We start from the raw sequence: 20,535 nt of genomic DNA, 5'->3' as shown, positions 1-20,535 counted from the left end.
AAGTGGTGCCAAGTGCGTGGGGCATATTTCAAGCATTCATTTGTCCTCCATTTCTGGGAATCTGAACCATCTTTCACTGGGGATGGGTTAAGGGTCTTAGGGGGTATCTCCTATCAAAGTTGCAAAGGGCCCCAGGGGCCGGGAAAGGCCGGTTAGCTAGCCCGAACTTTGATGTTTTTTCATCATTGTATATTGGGAAACGGGAAAAGGCCAGCTATTATACGCCTTATCTTTGAAGTGTTCATCAAATGATTACTGGGGCAAGGTAGTGGGGTCCAAGGGCTATTATTTCCCACCTTCAAATTGGGGCTGTAGTGGCACCACCAAGTGGTGCCAAGTGCGTGGGGCATATTTTAAGCATTCATTTGTCCTCCATTTCTGGGAACCTGAACCATCTTTCACTGGGGATGGGTTAAGGGTCTTAGGGGGTATCTCCTATCAAAGTTTCAAAGGGCCCCAGGGGCCGGGAAAGGCCGGTTAGCTAGCCCGAACTTTGATGTTTTTTCATCATTTTATATTGGGAAACGGGAAAAGGCCAGCTATTATACGCCTTATCTTTGAAGTGTTCATCAAATGATTACTGGGGCAAGGTAGTGGGGTCCAAGGGCTATTATTTCCCACCTTCAAATTGGGGCTGTAGTGGCACCAGCAAATGGTGCCAAGTGCGTGGGGCATATTTCAAGCATTCATTTGTCCTCCATTTCTGGGAACCTGAACCATCTTTCACTGGGGATGGGTTAAGGGTCTTAGGGGGTATCTTCTTTCAAAGTTTCAAAGGGCCCCAGGGGCCGGGAAAGGCCGGTTAGCTAGCCCGAACTTTGATGTTTTTTCATCATTGTATATTGGGAAACGGGAAAAGGCCAGCTATTATACACCTTATCTTTGAAGTGTTCATCAAATGATTACTGGGGCAAGGTAGTGGGGTCCAAGGGCTATTATTTCCTACCTTCAAATTGGGGCTGTAGTGGCACCACCAAGTGGTGCCAAGTGCGTGGGGCATATTTCAAATATTCATTTGTCCTCCATTTCTGGAAACCTGAACCATCTTTCACTGGGGATGGGTTAAGGGTCTTAGGGGGTATCTCCTATCAAAGTTTCAAAGGGCCCCAGGGGCCGGGAAAGGCCGGTTAGCTAGCCCGAACTTTGATGTTTTTTCATCATTGTATATTGGGAAACGGGAAAAGGCCAGCTATTATACGCCTTATCTTTGAAATGTTCATCAAATGATTACTGGGGCAAGGTAGTGGGGTCCAAGGGCTATTATTTCCCACCTTCAAATTGGGGCTGTAGTGGCACCACCAAGTGGTGCCAAGTGCGTGGGGCATATTTCAAGCATTCATTTGTCCTCCATTTCTGGGAACCTGAACCATCTTTCACTGGGGATGGGTTAAGGGTCTTAGGTGGTATATCCTATCAAAGTTTCAAAGGGCCCCAGGGGCCGGGAAAGGCCGGTTAGCTAGCCCGAAATTTGATGTTTTTCATCATTGTATATTGGGAAACGGGAAAAGGCCAGCTATTATACGCCTTATCTTTGAAGTGTTCATCAAATGATTACTGGGGCAAGGTAGTGGGGTCCAAGGGCTATTATTTCCCACCTTCAAATTGGGGCTGTAGTGGCACCACCAAGTGGTGCCAAGTGCGTGGGGCATATTTCAAGCATTCATTTGTCCTCCATCTCTGGGAACCTGAACCATCTTTCACTGGGGATGGGTTAAGGGTCTTAGGGGGTATCTCCTATCAAAGTTTCAAAGGGCCCCAGGGGCCGGGAAAGGCCGGTTAGCTAGCCCGAACTTTGATGTTTTTTCATCATTGTATATTGGGAAACGGGAAAAGGCCAGCTATTATACGCCTTATCTTTGAAGTGTTCATCAAATGATTACTGGGGCAAGGTAGTGGGGTCCAAGGGCTATTATTTCCCACCTTCAAATTGGGGCTGTAGTGGCACCACCAAGTGGTGCCAAGTGCGTGGGGCATATTTCAAACATTCATTTGTCCTCCATTTCTGGGAACCTGAACCATCTTTCACTGGGGATGGGTTAAGGGTCTTAGGGGGTATCTCCTGTCAACGTTTCAAAATGACCCAGGGGCTGGGATGGACCGGTTAGCTAACCTGATCTTTGAGGTTTTTCATCATTGTATATTGTTAATCGGGAAAAGGTCAGCTATTATAGGCTTATGCTTATCTAATGTCACCTATAACTTCAACATAAAATGTCAAACTGAACGCGACATTTGTCGCAAATTTGTAAACAAAGTATAGACACGGCAGTTCTATTGTATCTTAGCCTTTCATTTATTAACTTGATCGTTCAAAGATTGAACAAATCGAAATAATTTGTTTTTACAGAAAATCTGCAATTTTATTATACAGCAATCGTGTTTCTTAAAACTATTAAGTACGGATTACTGTCTTGTTCAACCAGGAAGTTGGAACTCGTGACGTAGTGTCTAGAATGTATGCATATCAAGCAAAGAGTTGTGAGTTCGATACCGGTTGGGTGCATTTTAAATTTTTTTTAATTATGCCCCCGGAAACGAAGTTTCGGGGGGTATATAGTTTTTGTCGTGTCCGTCTGTCTGTCTTTCTGTCTCTCTGTTTGTCCGCAAAAACTTTTATTCTTATTCATAACTTTTGATTTAGTAGAGCTATGAAATTCATATTTCACATGTGTATTTCTAGAGAAAAGACCTTCTTTTGTGCACCACCAAATTTGACCTTTTGACCTTGATCTTGAGGTTTGACCCACTTTTACACACAAATTTTGAATATTTACTTTGGCCATTTCTTTTAAACAATATCTACCAGGACATTTATACTTTATACTTCACTTATGTATTTTTTGTGGCACGGCCTCTCATTGGATACCATAAACCTTGACTTTTTGACCTTGACCTTGGACATTTACGTACTTATGAAAAATCTTTAAGCTTGACTATAACTTTTGAACAGAAAGTGCTAGGGCTTTCATACTTCACAAATGTAATTCTTGTGAGATGACGCTTCATTTTATACCAAGAACTTTGACCCTTTGACCTTGACCTTGGAGTCTGACCTACATTAAAAATGCAACTTTGACTATAATTTTTGTGGGGTTAGTACTAGACTTTTATACTTCACACATTTTATTCTTGTAGAAAGACCTCTCATTTGATACCTAAAACCTTGACATTTTGACTTTAACCTTGGAGTTTTACACAAAAATTGCATATTTTTACTTTTGGCCCTAAGTTTTAATTGGTAGATACTATGAATTTCATTCTTCAAATATAACTTCTTTTTGGCAAGACCTTTCATTAAAACCAAGAATTTTGACCTTGACCTTTGAGATTTCCGGACTTAGGAGAAAACGTCAACCTCAGAAATAACTTTCGAAGAGGAAGGGCTAGGGTTTTCAACCTTCACATATGTAATTCTTGTTATAAGATCTTTTAATCAGTACCAATAACCTTAACCTTCTGACCTTGATCTTGGAGTTTAACGTACATAAAAATCTGTTTTAACCTTATAACTTTTGAATGGTTAGGGCTAGGGCTTCCATCCTTCGAATATGTTAACTTTGTGGAGAGACCTTTCATTGGATACCAATAAACTTGACCTCATTACCTTGATCTTGAAGGTTTTTTGTACTTATGAAAAAACTTAAGCCTGCTTTCATGTCTTGCAATTGTATTTCCAGTTAGTAGGCACTAATTTAGGTACCAATATATTAACTTTTTCATCTCAGAAAAGTTTAATCTTCACTATGTTGCTATACGGGGCATCAGTATTTCATAATCACATTTTTTTGCACTTTAATGTTAGATATTTGCATATGTATACATTTTATGTTATATGATATTAATTATAAGTTCACACCAAGTTTAACGTTTGAAAAATCTCTTCACCTCTAAAAAATGCAAAGTTTCGATGTTAAAAGTATTAGACCATTATAGAATCTTTATTACATATTGCCATTTTGCACCTCTTATTATCCCACCCGGAACGAAGTTTTGGGGGGTGTATAGTTTTTGTCGTGTCCGTCCGTTCGTCTAGCTGTTTGTTTGTTTGTCCGCAAAACTTAAACCTTGTCCTTAACTTTTGATATAATACAGCTATGACTTTCATATTTCACGTGTGTACTCTTTGTGACAAGAACTTTCTTTGTGTACCACCAAATCTATCTTTTTGACCTTGACCTTCAAGTTAAACACATTTTAACAAAAAAAATCTAATTTTTTACTTTGATCACATCTTTTAAAACAGTAGATACCAGGACATATGTATACTTCAAAAATCCATTTTTTGTTGAAAGACCTTTCATTGGATACCAATAACCTTGACCCTTGGGCCTTGGAGATTTCTGTTCTTGTAAAATAACTTTTACCTTGGGTCCTGTAAAACTTTTGAAAAGTAAGTGCTAGGGTTTTCATACTTGACATATGTAATCCTTGTGACAAGCCCTTTTATTGGATATTAAGTCCTTTGACCCTTTGACATTGGAGTTCGACCTACTTTTTACAAACTCTAACCTTGGCCATAACTTTTAAACGGTAAGGACCAACGCATTTATGCTTCCCAAATGTAATCTTTGAGACATGGCCTTGTGCAGAAACTAATAACTATGACCTTTTGACCTTGACCTCGGGGTTTGTCTTACCTTCAAAAACGTACCCTCCCACTTTTAAGTGTGTGGGTTGGTGGGGTGGAGGTGGGGTATGATTAAGGCACGATATACCTTAGTATGACCCAAAGGAAAACACTAGCTCCAATTATAGGAACCTCTTTGTAGTGACATTATTAAAACAAAGCTATGTTTTTGATAACTAATTAACAAGAGGCTCTGTGAGCAATGAGTTCGTTAAATGATACCCCCGTATCCCATAAAAATATAGTGGAAAAGTCAATGCTTTGCTATGAGAAACCCAAAATATGTGTAGGATCACAAAATTAAACAAGATGTTTTTGTGAGTGCAAATTTGATATATTTGTACCAAAAGAACGGTATTCTCGCTAAGAATACAATTGTAAAATATTAAAGTTGGCCAAGACTAGAGTTTTTCACAAGTAAGGAATACTTCAAGGTCAAGGTCATTGATATCCAATGAAAGGTCTTGCCACAAAAATACATATGTAAATTATGAAAGCCTTAGACCTTACCTTTTAGATGTTATGGCGGAGGTTAAAAATGTTAAAAAGTAGGTCAAACTCCAAAGTCAAAGGTCTTGCTTTCAAATGAAAGGTCCTGTCACAAGGATTAAATATGTAAAGTATGAAAGCACTTGACCTAACCCTTCAAAAGTGATGGTTAAGGTTTACTTTTTAAAAGTATGTCAAACTGCAAGGTCAAAGAGTCAAAGTTCATAGTATCCAATGAAGGATTATATAAGTGAAGTATCATATCACTAGCCTCAAGTGTTCAAAAGTCTTGTGACCTTGACTGTGACCTATATGCTAATAAAAATATTTTTTTCTGCAAACGTTTACATTCGCCATAAATTTTGAATCATAAAAGATAGAGACTTCATATTTGGTATGCATACACCACTGGTTAAGCTCTTTTAAATGCCACCATAGCCAATGACCTTGTGATCTTCACTGTGACCTACAGTGTATATGCTAAATACAGTTTTTTGTCTGCAATTTTAACCTTGGCCATAACTTTTGAACGAAGAAAGATAGAAACAATATTTGAATGAATACTTCACTAATGAAGCACATTCACATGCCACCAAGGCCAATGACCTTGTGACCTTGATTGTGTCCTATATGCTAAAAATACCTCGTTTGGAACCATGAGAGATATAAACTGCATATTTAGTATGCATGCTGCACTATTCAAGTTCTTTGTGACCTTGACTGTGACCTATATATTATAAAAAAATTTTTTTAACTTAACCGCCGGGTGCATAGTGTTTCAAAAAATGCATCTTGTTCATAAGTATAAAAATCTCCATGGTCAAAGTCCAAAGGTCAAGGTAACTAGTATCCAATGTAAGGTCTTGTCACATAGAATTCATACTGAGGATGTAAAGGATGGAAGTTTTGACCTTTACCGTTCAAAAGGTATGGACAAGGCTAAAAAATTTAAAAGTAGGTCAAACTCCAAGGTCAAGGTGAAAAAGGTCAAATTTGGTGGTTCAAAAAGAAAAGTCTTGTTACACGGAGTACACACGTGAAATATGAAAGTCATAGCCTCATTAAACCAAAAGTTAAGGACAAGATTAAAGTTTTCACGGCCAAACAGACAGAGATGCGAACGGACGGACACGGCAAAAACTATATACCCCAAAAACTTAGTTTACGGGGGCATAATGAGGTGCAAACTGGCAATATATAATAAGGATTTTATGATGGACTCATATTTTTAACATCGAAACTTTTCACTTTTTAGAGGTAATAAGATTTTTCAAACGTGAAACTTATGATCTGAACTTGTAAATAATATTACCGGTATAAAAAATAAAATGTATGCATGTGCAAATTTTTTCCATTAAAGTAAAAAAAAAATCTGATGCAAAAATAAAAGAAAATACTAGTAATCCTTATGTAAACTTGTTAATAATATTTAAAATAAAATTTATTCAAAAACAAATGTTTCCCAATGAAAAAAAACTCTTATGCATAAAAGAAAAACAAAATACTGGTAATCTTATTGTTCCTGTGGCCTTTCCAACTTTAAAAGGTCTTTGGGTTGAAGAAATAAGAAAAAAAAACTTTAAGTTTCAAGTTAAAAACATTTTAACAAAAAAAAATCTAATTTTTTACTTTGATCACATCTTTTAAAACAGTAGATACCAGGACATATGTATACTTCAAAAATCCATTTTTTGTTGAAAGACCTTTCATTGGATACCAATAACCTTGACCCTTTGGCCTTGGAGATTTCTGTTCTTGTAAAATAACTTTTACCTTGGGTAAAACTTTTGAAAAGTAAGTGCTAGGGTTTTCATACTTGACATATGTAATCCTTGTGACAAGCCCTTTCATTGGATATTAAGTCCTTTGACCCTTTGACATTGGAGTTCGACCTACTTTTTACAAACTCTAACCTTGGCCATAACTTTTAAACGGTAAGGACCAACGCATTTATGCTTCCCAAATGTAATCTTTGAGACATGGCCTTGTGCAGAAACTAATAACTATGACCTTTTGACCTTGACCTCGGGGTTTGTCTTACCTTCAAAAACGTACCCTCCCGCTTTTAAGTGTGTGGGTTGGTGGGGTGGAGGTGGGGTATGATTAAGGCACGATATACCTTAGTATGACCCAAAGGAAAACACTAGCTCCAATTATAGGAACCTCTTTGTAGTGACATTATTAAAACAAAGCTATGTTTTTGATAACTAATTAACAAGAGGCTCTGTGAGCAATGAGTTCGTTAAATGATACCCCCGTATCCCATAAAAATATAGTGGAAAAGTCAATGCTTTGCTATGAGAAACCCAAAATATGTGTAGGATCACAAAATTAAACAAGATGTTTTTGTGAGTGCAAATTTGATATATTTGTACCAAAAGAACGGTATTCTCGCTAAGAATACAATTGTAAAATATTAAAGTTGGCCAAGACTAGAGTTTTTCACAAGTAAGGAATACTTCAAGGTCAAGGTCATTGATATCCAATGAAAGGTCTTGCCACAAAAATACATATGTAAATTATGAAAGCCTTAGACCTTACCTTTTAGATGTTATGGCGGAGGTTAAAAATGTTAAAAAGTAGGTCAAACTCCAAAGTCAAAGGTCTTGCTTTCAAATGAAAGGTCCTGTCACAAGGATTAAATATGTAAAGTATGAAAGCACTTGACCTAACCCTTCAAAAGTGATGGTTAAGGTTTACTTTTTAAAAGTATGTCAAACTGCAAGGTCAAAGAGTCAAAGTTCATAGTATCCAATGAAGGATTATATAAGTGAAGTATCATATCACTAGCCTCAAGTGTTCAAAAGTCTTGTGACCTTGACTGTGACCTATATGCTAAAAATATTTTTTTTCTGCAAACGTTTACATTCGCCATAAATTTTAAACCATAAAAGATAGAGACTTCATATTTGGTATGCATACACCACTGGTTAAGCTCTTTTAAATGCCACCATAGCCAATGACCTTGTGATCTTCACTGTGACCTACAGTGTATATGCTAAATACAGTTTTTTGTCTGCAATTTTAACCTTGGCCATAACTTTTGAACGAAGAAAGATAGAAACAATATTTGAATGAATACTTCACTAATGAAGCACATTCACATGCCACCAAGGCCAATGACCTTGTGACCTTGATTGTGTCCTATATGCTAAAAATACCTCGTTTGGAACCATGAGAGATATAAACTGCATATTTAGTATGCATGCTGCACTATTCAAGTTCTTTGTGACCTTGACTGTGACCTATATATTATAAAAAATTTTTTTTAACTTAACCGCCGGGTGCATAGTGTTTAAAAAATGCATCTTGTTCATAAGTATAAAAATCTCCATGGTCAAAGTCCAAAGGTCAAGGTAACTAGTATCCAATGTAAGGTCTTGTCACATAGAATTCATACTGAGGATGTAAAGGATGGAAGTTTTGACCTTTACCGTTCAAAAGGTATGGACAAGGCTAAAAAATTTAAAAGTAGGTCAAACTCCAAGGTCAAGGTGAAAAAGGTCAAATTTGGTGGTTCAAAAAGAAAAGTCTTGTTACACGGAGTACACACGTGAAATATGAAAGTCATAGCCTCATTAAACCAAAAGTTAAGGACAAGATTAAAGTTTTCACGGCCAAACAGACAGAGATGCGAACGGACGGACACGGCAAAAACTATATACCCCAAAAACTTAGTTTACGGGGGCATAATGAGGTGCAAACTGGCAATATATAATAAAGATTTTATGATGGACTCATATTTTTAACATCGAAACTTTTCACTTTTTAGAGGTAATATGATTTTTCAAACGTGAAACTTATGATCTGAACTTGTAAATAATATTACCGGTATAAAAAATAAAATGTATGCATGTGCAAATTTTTTCCATTAAAGTAAAAAAAAAATCTGATGCAAAAATAAAAGAAAATACTAGTAATCCTTATGTAAACTTGTTAATAATATTTAAAATAAAATTTATTCAAAAACAAATGTTTCCCAATGAAAAAAAAACTCTTATGCATAAAAGAAAAACAAAATACTGGTAATCTTATTGTTCCTGTGGCCTTTCCAACTTTAAAAGGTCTTTGGGTTGAAGAAATAAGAAAAAAAAAACTTTAAAAAAAAATTAAAATGCACCCAGCCGGTATCGAACTCACGACTCTTTGCTTGTAAGGGATACGTTCTAAACACGAGTTCCAACTTCCTGGTTGAACAAGACAGTAATCCGTACTAAATAGTTTTGAGAAATACGATTAGTGTATAATAAAATTGCAGATTTTCTGTAAAAACAAAATATTTCAATTTGTTTAATCTTTGAACAAATCGAGCTAATAATTGAAAGCCTAGGATACAATAGAACTGCCATGTTTATAGTTTGTTTACAAATTTGCGACAAATGTCGCGTTCCGTTTGACAGATTATGTTGAAGTTATAGGTGATATTAGATATGCATTAGCGTATAATAACTGCCCTTTTCCCGTTTCCCAATCTACAATGATGAAAAACATCAAAGTTCAGGTTAGCTAACTGGACCCTTCCAGCCCCTACGACCCTGCGGAAATCTGTCAAGGGGTACCCCCTAAGGCCCCCTACCCACCCCCAGTGTTAGTTTGTTCAGGAAGCCGACAATGAATAAAATATGAATGCTGGAAATATGCCCCACGCACTTGGCACCACTGGGTGGTGCCACTACAGCCCCATTCTGAAAGTGGCAAATGATAGCCCTAGGGCCCCTCTACCTTGCCCCAATAATTATTTGATGAACACTTCAATGATAAGGCGTATAATAGCTGCCCTTTTCCCGTTTCCCAATCTACAATGATGAAAAACATCAAAGTTCAGGTTAGCTAACTGGACCCTTCCAGCCCCTACGACCCTGCGGAAATCTGTCAAGGGGTACCCCTAAGGCCCCCTACCCACCCCCAGTGTAAGTTTGTTCAGGAGGCCGACAATGAATAAAATATGAATGCTGGAAATATGCCCCACGCACTTTGCACCACTGGGTGGTGCCACTACAGCCCGATTCTGAAAGTGGCAAATGATAGCCCTAGGGCCCCTCTACCTTGCCCCAATAATTATTTGATGAACACTTCAAGGATAAGGCGTATAATAGCTGCCCTTTTCCCGTTTCCCAATCTACAATGATGAAAAACATCAAAGTTCAGGTTAGCTAACTGGACCCTTCAAGCCCCTACGACCCTGCGGAAATCTGTCAAGGGGTACCCCCTAAGGCCCCCTACCCACACCCAGTGTTAGTTTGTTCAGGAGGCCGACAATGAATAAAATATGAATGCTGGAAATATGCCAAACGCACTTGGCACCACTGGGTGGTGCCACTACAGCCCCATTCTGAAAGTGGCAAATGATAGCCCTAGGGCCCCTCTACCTTGCCCCATTAATCATTTCGTGAACACTTCAAAGATTAGGCGTGTAATAGCTGATCTTTAATGGCGTTTTTGGGATAAAATGCAAAACAGGCAAAGTTCATAGTTGATAACTGGCCCATTCCAGTCCCTGGGACCTTTTGAAACGTTGTCAAGGGATTCCCTCTAAGACCCTTAACTTGACCAATAATTGATGACGAATGATTGCTTGAAATATGACCCATGCACTTGGCACCACCTGGTGGTACCACTAAAGCCCCTTCTGATAGCAGGAAATTATAATCCTAGGGCCCTTCTATCTTGCCCTAGTAATATTGATCACTTTATAAATCATGGGTATAATACCTGCCTGTAATATCAAAATTTGGAACCACTTAGTGGCACCACCACCACTTATTACTGATAGTCGTAATTTACAGTCTAATAGATTCATTAAGTTGTCCCAGTAATAATGTTCGAAACATACTTCAACCTAGTTTACACGTGTGCTATATATCTGTTTACAATCGTTATATATTAATCAAATTTCAGGTTAGCTTATTGGCCTTGTCATAATCTTGAGGTCCCTGAAGGAGTTGAAAAGGGATTCTTCCTGAAGGAGTTAACCATTTCCTAGTGCTTGTTTGTTCAATTGGATAAAAATTATAAAGTAATGTATGTCTTATTTTTCGGTTTTAAAAAAGAAAAAAAAAATGTTCAGGTGAGCCTTACTGCCTCTGAGTATCTGATTTATTATGTAATTAATTGTTGCATTAATTTTGTAATCATTAACCATTAATTATCTAAAATAACCTATTAAAATAAGTACTGCGTCTGAGTACTCTCAGTTCTTTGATGAATTTCCTTATTGGCTGCTACATGTAGCTTCTACGCGCTTAATGGCTGCTGTTATTGGCTGCTAGCTTCAGCCTGGTATTTGACATCCCTAATATTTCTACATTGAGTTCGGCTTTTAGATTGATGGAATGTGATTGAGTTCTTTGCTCTGTTATTCGAAAATTTTATGCATGTAAGCATTAAATCATGATTGAAAATAAATTAATTATAGATAAAACACAAAAATTTATCATCGAAAAAGAAAGACGAAAAAACAGATTCTACTATTTTTTTTTAATAAACTGCGGATATTAATGGTTTCTGTTTCAATAATTTAGTGACAATCCTCGCGTAAGAGTTACCTTGTTAATTACGTTTACAAAAACTCTTTTTAGAATATCATATTCAATTTCAATTCTTTTTGTATCATAATGGGTATCAAAATAATTGACTTTTTACGATGAATCTCAATTTTTAATTTGTTATATGCTTGCGTTAAATTTAAAGTTTGTAAAAATAATTGATCATCAAAATCTGTCAGTGTATACGTTGTGTATGTATAGTTTCCTGTTAGTTAACCGGGGACGGGGGACACCTAATTAAGGCCTATTGTCTGACCAGTCGGTGTACTGTACACTGATAATCTGTTAATCTTACCACGTTTCTCAATGTGTATAAATCTGGTCAGATGTCATGTTTAGTCTGATCGGCTGTTCTTCTGAAAATCGATTTTGAAATAACAATCATTGAAGACCGACTAGATTTTGACAGATACTTACCGCTGCATTTAGAATTAATTAAAATTATTCATGATGTAAAAGCAGGGACCTATATATATATGACTTAAAGTTATATTCCCGTGAATTCTGTAGCGGGATGTTTCTTTTAACACATGAAATATAAACACCATTTTAAAAAAAAAAAAGTAATATGTACTTTGTGTTCATGGATAAAGATAATTTTAAGAACAAATTGATTTTGGGTTTTGAAAATTTAAGATATTTCACAAGGAATTGCTCCAAGCGTGTAATAATTATTTATTTTTAAAAATCATATAAAAAAATTAAAAAAAAAAACATGTAATAATGAATTATTTAAAAAAGAAATAATACACAGTACTAATAAAGGATGTCTTGTTTTATTATCACTGTAAATGATTAAGAAATATAACTATTAGACACCGGGAGCAAGCCCCTGTGGCTATTAGCTAACTTTGTACTCAGTGATCAAGTTTATTCATGTTGTCAAAAAACTCGTAGAAATTCACGCTTCCACGCTCCGCCCACCGATTGCAACGAAAGTCACGTAGTTGCAGCCTCCAACAACCTAACGTAAACAACATGGATGCGATTTACAGAATCGCGTGGAAAAAAAGTTCAATGAGCTTGTTTGCACAGAAATTTTTACAGAAATGTTTGTCGAAGTCATATAAGTTTAACTGAGGTTTCAAACACAAAATTTTAGTAAGTAGAGATGGGAAGGAAGAGTGATTTTAACCGCTCGATCCGTATGCAACCGACTAGAAGCTAGGTCAGTTTAACTAATCGCCAGACAGTGTTCTACAGAGTAGTTAGATCGGAAACGTAGACCAATCTTCATTGTTTATAATAAAATCGACAAATTTTGTTTAGTAAGCATTGCCTTTAACCGCCAAGATTTCCTCCAATATTAAATTCTTTGTTACCGACGTTGGACAAAATTATTTTTTTGTTGTTGCAATCATGAATGTAGGTCTAGGATTTTAATGTGTTACTAGCATTTATTCACCCATCACTTCATCACACAATAATTTTGATTTCAACAAGCTGATATTTTTTATTTAATCATTTTAAATATTTGCTTTAAAATCACCTCTACACTGCTTACTAAAAGGTCTGATTCTGTGGTATTTGTATATATTGAAATTAGAGTATACTTGATACCCCTAGTCCTAGATAAAATTAAAAAGAATGGAATCTACAGTGTTTTATTCAATTTGTAATAAACTCAAGCATTTGTAACATTTTAATAGGCCAAGATAAATTAAATGAATACTTTAATTTATGCACATGTTTTTCTCACACAAGTTAACAATAGTGATTTCTGTTCATCTGTATTCATCATCTTTATTTTCTGTGGGATTATGCAAGGTACCCTATGCTGAAAATGAAATGGATATACTCAACATTTCCACCTTCATACAATACATTTTCTAAATGTCAAACAATTAATATTTTGCTTGGGGGCAGTATATAGAGGGTCCTTAAGATCATTTAAACAGAAAACATTTTTTTTTAAATTTCAGATGTTGTACTAAATAAACTTGCAGGGTTTTTGTCATGTTTAGAATATTACTGAAGATTTTAATTCAAAATTCAAGTTTTGACTTTTTTTTAAGTTTATGGTTCTAGGCATAAACTTTGTGACATTCATTTCAGAAATCCTTCGTTCCTTAGTTTTACTGTTTTACATATTTGGAAGTTATATTGTGAAAGAATGTTTAATGATCAAAACATTCAGTGTACTCCATCTATTCTAAAACTAAAGGTGAAGCACGAACTTAAGGGAGTAAGGAAAATATTCACATACTGTTGAACAAATAAGTTACATTCAGTATTTCAAACTGCTAGGTTTAAAGGATTTCCTTGCAGAACAATCATGGTTTCTTCATCAGCAGTGACATACTCAAAGAGAAATCAAAACAACTCTGTGTCAATCAATGATATACTTTCGTAAATTGTTTTTAAAAAAAAACACTTTTCCCTCTGAACAATGAAAGTACGCCCTCCAGCGTAGCAACAGTAAACATTGCTTGATGGGTGATATTCCAAGAAATATATACATGCGCAGAATTTATGCATGCACAGTTCAGTTTACATTTCTTCGTATCGAACATTCAGTATGTTACACCAAACTGAAATATACTCGTTTCCTGTCACCAGACCTACCCTAGATTTTACCCTCCCACCCTAAAATTTTTTTTTACATTTTCATTTTTTGAGGGCCATTTTCCTGAAATATTTAAGTCAACCAACAATATTTACAATATATTACAGAACTAATACATCACAAGTGTACAGGATACCTTTACCTTATAAATCTTTATTAACAAACATGCTTTTTAAACTGTTCACATACTTTTTTCTTGTTAATATATGCTATATGTTCGGTATTCATTGAGATTTGAAAATATTTTTTTTTTCTCAAAATATTTTTTTTCCTACCTACCTACCCTATTTTTTTTGGTCAGGGGACAGGAAACGAGTATTTTTTCTTTGGGCCTTAATTATAAATACAGCTTGCAGTTGAGGGTAACATTGAATATATTCTTCCCTCAAAAGCCATGGTCAACCTCAGCTGCGCGCTAAGTTGACCATGGTTTTTCTTGGGGTGAAAATTTTCAATGTTTGCCTCAAATACATGCTGTATTTAAAAACAATATCACAGATGTTAAATACAAAATAAGCAATGTAAAGAAACAATTTGTGCAGAAGAAATAAAGACAAGGTATAGGTATACAGAAAAGTTTAATGATACTGTGCATTTCTAAGATCAGTAAAAATATATTTGTTTATGTTAAAGTATTTTTTCCTTCTATCAAATTTTCCTAGGCAGTGACACACATGTTAAGGGCTAGGTGTTGGAACATTTCTTTCTCATTGTAATGCATCTTAATGTCACTTTAAAAATCATTTTACCTATCTCAGGATTATATATCCATGTATCAGAATCAAACAGTGACAGTGTGAAATTCTTCACATTTATGAACTTATATAAACTGTATTCAGAATATTGTGGATACCGTGATATTACATAAATAAACATGTCTTATGCAATTAGAATTCCTGAGTTAAATGCTTCTCCTGCTGTCAGCAACAGAATCACAGTCACTTATCTTTTAAAACATAATATACACATAAAGTCAACACAGGTATATGATTAATCACTGATACACCATTAATGCTACATCCATTAATCCAAAATTGTGCCTTAGCTGAGCATCCTCAGTATTACCTCTTTTTTCAATGTTCTGATGTCAAAAAATCTAAAAATTTTCAATAATGTTTTGTCTTACATGTAGTATAAATAAAACACAAACGATTCTGATGTATTTTTTTTTCATCTGTTGTTTTCTTAGTGGCAAGGGGGTCTCAAGTTTTTCTCAAGCTTGGATTGTAGAAGATTATTTAGTCTGCTCTGTAGACTGAAGATTCACTCTGGTGATGATGTTCTAAATCTTGACCTGCACAGCTGATGTTGGTAAAATTAATCCAAAGTTTCTATAAAAAGAAGAAAAAGAGAGTTTAGATCTATAACACAAATAAATTAATTTACCAAAATCTAAAAAGGGTGCTTAATGAACTAAAAAAAAGAAATTTCAGAAGTATTGATTTGCTTCAAAAATTACTTCAAGTGTTGATTTTCTTGGGTCTTTAACAACATAAAAACATTGATGTCAAGAATACTTTCTCCATTATCATTTGTAATTAAATTACCCAACTAACCGAAGATGTAGCCTGTTGAAATTCACTGGGACATTCTGTTATGACACCCGGGTGAAGATTCTTGTGTTTCCTTTGAGCTTCATCATTGATCCTGAATTCATGCAATATTTTAAATATACAAATACATTTGACTTGAAATTTTTTAATGCTTTTTAAAAACAAATATGCAATGAACTATCTTTATTTAAATTTTTTTCACCAAATCTAAATTATAAGTATCAATTTAATAATGTATATAACAAAAATAACAATTCATGTGTCATTTTACTCATTTTAAATTTAATTAAGTTTTCAAAGTTAAGCACTATACATGTAAAGTGATATTTTCACTTTAGTAATATACTGGCTTTATACATGTAACTAAGTTTTTTTTTCAATAACAAATACTTTTCCTTTACATAAAATCAGTAAACTTACAACTCACCTTGATAGTAGCCTGCTTTTCTTGATGACTATATTGCCTATCTTGTTGTGTACAGTCAGTATGTCATGACCTACAATTAAGATTCAAAAAGCTATATACTGCACTTATATATACAATCTATATTTTTGCAGCATTCTCTTTTTCGAGAATATATATTCAGTTCACCGAGATCACATCTGAACAGTCCACAAAGTCCATGTATAGTCCGAGTACATATATAACTGCCTAAGTTCAAAGTATGTAGATCACCATATTGTCCGTGATATTACTCAATTCATATATCTCGCTTTAATTTCCACTTACATTATCAGTACCTTGACATAAATATAATTGAAAGACTTATTTTTTAAAGAACAGTCCTTTTCGGTCTTACACATGACATGACTTGATCAGCTGTTTATGCAATGTAAACACTTGTTTTTCCGTGATTTGGACTTAGAAAATGAATAAATCTCACCTTGCGTATTCTTTCCGGGTACCTCGTATCATAATTACATCTATCCTATTCATGGGACTTCACAATTTTCTGCTATATAGCGGATAAGACGTTTAACGATGTCCCCTCGCAGCATCCGACAGCTGTGTTTTGTCGGAGTTAATGGCTGACAATTTTTTCCGCGATTCTGATTGGCTGTGCGGAGATAGCAACTGCGTCACCCGTGACGATGTGGAAGCGTGAATTACGATCGAGACAAAATTATGAGTTGGAATAGATTTTGCGTAAATGATATTAAAACAATTAAAAGTTAGTTCAAAGATTCTAAATAAGATGCTTAAAAGTTTAAGTTTGACCATTAAGTCACCATTAAGTTTAGCTTAATGGTGGCTTAATGGTAGCTTAATGAAGTTTGGACATTAAGCACCTGTAAGTTGCAGCTTAATGGTGTCTTAATGGTGGCTTAACCATTAAGCTACCATTAAGCGATTGCTTAAAGGTGGTCTTTCGTCTTGTGGTTATTTCCATAAGTTTCATTTAATATTTTTTATCCAAATAAATTATTGTATCAAACATAGCCATTTTTTTTTTGTTCTCAATAATCAATTAAAAAAACCTGACAACAAATATTATTGAAAATTACTTTGCATAGTCAATAATTTGACCTTTTTGCACTAAAAATCATTTTTCTAAAATCAGTAAAATCACGTGAAAAATAATGTCAATTTTCTGAATTACACGCTGCTTGCTTTTGTTGGAAATCTACGGCGACCGGTTAGTACAACATTTATATCCAAGTATATTTAATTGCCCATCTGAAATGAATATACCAGTAATAAATAACAAGTTTATAAACTTTTATTGGAATTGAAGTGGGTCGGTACGTGATTACGTGTCCGTAAAATAAATAAAAAAAAAAAGATTTTGTACTGAAAATCTTGAAATAAATGATTAAAATACCTAAAAACAATAGTTCATTGTACAATTTATTTTCTTTTAAATGTTTAAAGAAATGTTCTTAAAATGTACATATGGACCAGAGACTGAAGGTGTGAAGGTGTAGCGATCATCTTAATCTTTAATGTCTCTTTGTTCGCAAAAATACAATTTTCTAAAAAAAAAAAAAAAAAAAAAAGAAAAAAAAAAAAATTTGTTAAAAAAAGAAATTATCCAATTGGCAAAAAATGGAATCAAAGTCATTTGAAATTATTGTTTTACAGGAAAAGTAAATCTGATATTAATTTAAATCTTAACTAGGTTCTTTGAAATATGCATGCAGTATTATTTTGTTTAAAACCATGCACATATTTTGCATAACAGAGGGCATAAAATAAATTTAAAATCAATCTTAATATTTATATAAACGATAAAAATATATGTGTATATGGTGTCTTCGAGATACAACGGAAGAATCAATATCATTACAGAAAAAAAAGAATCGCAAAAATATCTTCATCGGTAACATTTATTCACGTTCACTGAAATGCCCCTTGAATCTATGTTGTCTGTGAACCACATACTTCGATCAAGGGTAATAAGGATTTTAGGTTATCCAGTAGTTTGTTATGAGTTTATTTATTATACCTCTACTGATTTTTTCCTATATAAAAATAAGAAAGTTAAATGTTAATTATTCCCCCAAAATAGCTATGAATGGTCTAATCCCCGTGCGTTAGTCAAATTAGCTAATTCCTGCATCGGAATCTATTTTTTGGTTATCCTTAGTCCTCTAGATTTTTTATTGTATTGGTATAAGATGATATTGAACTTAACCCTGTGTGTTAGTCAACTGAGATAATCCCCGCTCCGAAAGCTAGCCTCAGGAAATAGTCCTGGCCTTTTGAAACTGGGATATTGCTAACCCCCTCAATGATATACTTCAAATCTATTGTATTGTTAAATTCTTATAATACTCACAAAGTTTTACAACAGCTTCATGAATTGAATCATCTTTAAATGTTTTATGAACAATAATATCCACGTCCATCTTCTCTATGACTTTCTCATCGTATTCAGAAGGTACAATTATACATTCTTCCTCAGCTTCCTTCACATAACCAGACGTTCGGAAATATTCCAATACGGTTTCAGATGTAGGAAGATCTCTGTAAAGTGTGTAGTGAACAAAACACTCAAACTCCGTACAAGTCCTCTGGTCAAAGGAATCTGGAAAAATACACCGTGCATTTTGTTTCATTAATCTAGTGACTAGATATCAGAAATAATTTTACATAGGGAAAAAAATAATTAAAGAGACTAATGGAACACAAGCTTTAATTTTTTTTTTTTTTGGCACTGCTCTTTTTTCAGTAGTATTTTCGCCTATTTTTGTCCTATTTAAAACTTTTGTCTGCTATCATGGCTGTATCCCCCCACCCCCTAAAAAAGAAAACAAAACTACCTGAAATTATTTCGACACAGATACTGTATGATTATTCGTGGTTGAGCTGTTGATGAAATATATAAAATGACATTTTTTTGTTCTTCCAAATGTAATCCTTTGATTAAAATATGCCCGAACAAAACCAAAGGCGTCATTATTTGAGCAAAAATGAAACTGCACTACCTTTAGAAAATTCTGTATTGAAATAACTCATCATGATTTACCGTTCATGGTATCTCTTCAGATAGAGAGCTCGTTACTTAATCAGGAGGTCGTGAGCTCGAATCTCGGCCGAAACTGACCAAAGTCGAACATTTCCTTCGCCATGCGCTCGGCATTTTGAAGTGAAATTTGCGGGTCCTTCTGACAAGAGCTTAAAAACCAAGGCCCCGTGTCAGGACAGGCGTTGACACGACGAAGATTCCTCACTGCTTAACGGAACTGATTGTCGAGTGACGGTCAAAATTTGAAGCCCTTCAGTATGATATAGTGATGTCTTTGTATGAGTGGAAAAAGTGGGACATAAAACAAAATACAATCAATCGATCAATCATCATGACCTTGCTGTTTTTCTTTGTTTTTAAACATTGTTTTGAATATTTTTTTTCCACAGATCAAAACGACGTCGCAGTAGAGATCTGCAAAGGACAGAATAGGCTAAAATCAATTTTGGCCAGTGATATGGAGCGTCTTTTGGAATGATGCAACAGGTTTTTATTGACAACATCTCGCCATTGGCCGGTCTGAAAACGAGTATTGGCTCTAAGGTGTGGGATACGCGGAGGTTAATGGAAGGTCGGAAAATATGTCAATTTCCAGATATTCTGATTTCTATGCAAATACTGATCGATTTTACAGCATGTTATTTTCAGAAAAACACAGAGCAAAAGCTTGCCTATCTACCAAATTTATACATTTCATACACTAGTATAGGACGAATCTTGTGTATAAAATCAGTATCACATTTTACATGTGCTTTCTTCTTTATATCAAATAAGGGGCCTATTTTGCTGTTACCCAACTTTGATCTTTAGACCTATACTTGCAATTGAGTAGTGAGGGATCTTTATTGTGTCAACACCTACTGCGACACGAGGCGAGCTTCATACGGTCTCATTCGAAGGACCGGAGTGACATCTTGCAGTGGAATTCGAACTCGGACATAAGGACCTACTCCATTTAAATTACTCTGCAAATTTAACCACTGCGTAACGTAGGCTTTTCTGTTCTTGAGAAACAATTAAAATACATGTATTTATTTTAAAATATAACTGTTATTATTTTGATCCTCATTGTGGTACAAACCTAACAACTGGAGTCATGATTTGAAGAAGCTTATGCAGTAATCTCGCGACCACCATAAAAATTCTTACTAGAAAATCAGGAGAAAATATATCCCGAAATTTTGATATAATGTTCCTTAGAATTTACAGCGTATTATCTGCATTTTTTAAAATCAAATTTGCTACCTAGACTTTATGCTTAATTATAGTTAACACAGTATAGTTG

At 34.9% G+C, this 20,535-nt stretch overlaps 1 protein-coding gene and 1 long non-coding RNA gene across 2 annotated transcripts in view; both read right to left on the bottom strand.

Annotated features, from left to right (window-relative positions):
• Positions 1 to 20,535, bottom strand: part of LOC134248925 (uncharacterized) — a gene marked incomplete at its 3' end in the record, with an annotated part of 59,737 nt that overhangs the window by 32,225 nt on the left and 6,977 nt on the right. Inside the window, exon 9 of the mRNA XM_062731313.1 lies at positions 18,561 to 18,809. Coding sequence (XP_062587297.1) covers positions 18,561 to 18,809 — 249 coding nt within the window. The remainder of the gene's footprint in view (positions 1 to 18,560; positions 18,810 to 20,535) is intronic.
• On the bottom strand, positions 15,077 to 16,483 carry LOC134248926 (uncharacterized). Its single transcript, XR_009988164.1, has 3 exons — positions 16,208 to 16,483; positions 15,784 to 15,874; positions 15,077 to 15,558 (listed from the first exon to the last, which is right to left on the bottom strand). It is a non-coding gene; the product is annotated as an uncharacterized LOC134248926 (long non-coding RNA).

This window comes from Saccostrea cucullata, unplaced genomic scaffold (assembly GCF_032062105.1).
Source record: "Saccostrea cucullata isolate Sc308-1 unplaced genomic scaffold, CSIRO_AGI_Scuc_v1 ctg3450, whole genome shotgun sequence".
NCBI classification, from domain to species: Eukaryota; Metazoa; Mollusca; class Bivalvia; order Ostreida; family Ostreidae; genus Saccostrea; species Saccostrea cuccullata.
Note: the sequence above shows the minus strand (reverse complement) of the source record. Positions and strands in the feature narration are given on the sequence as shown.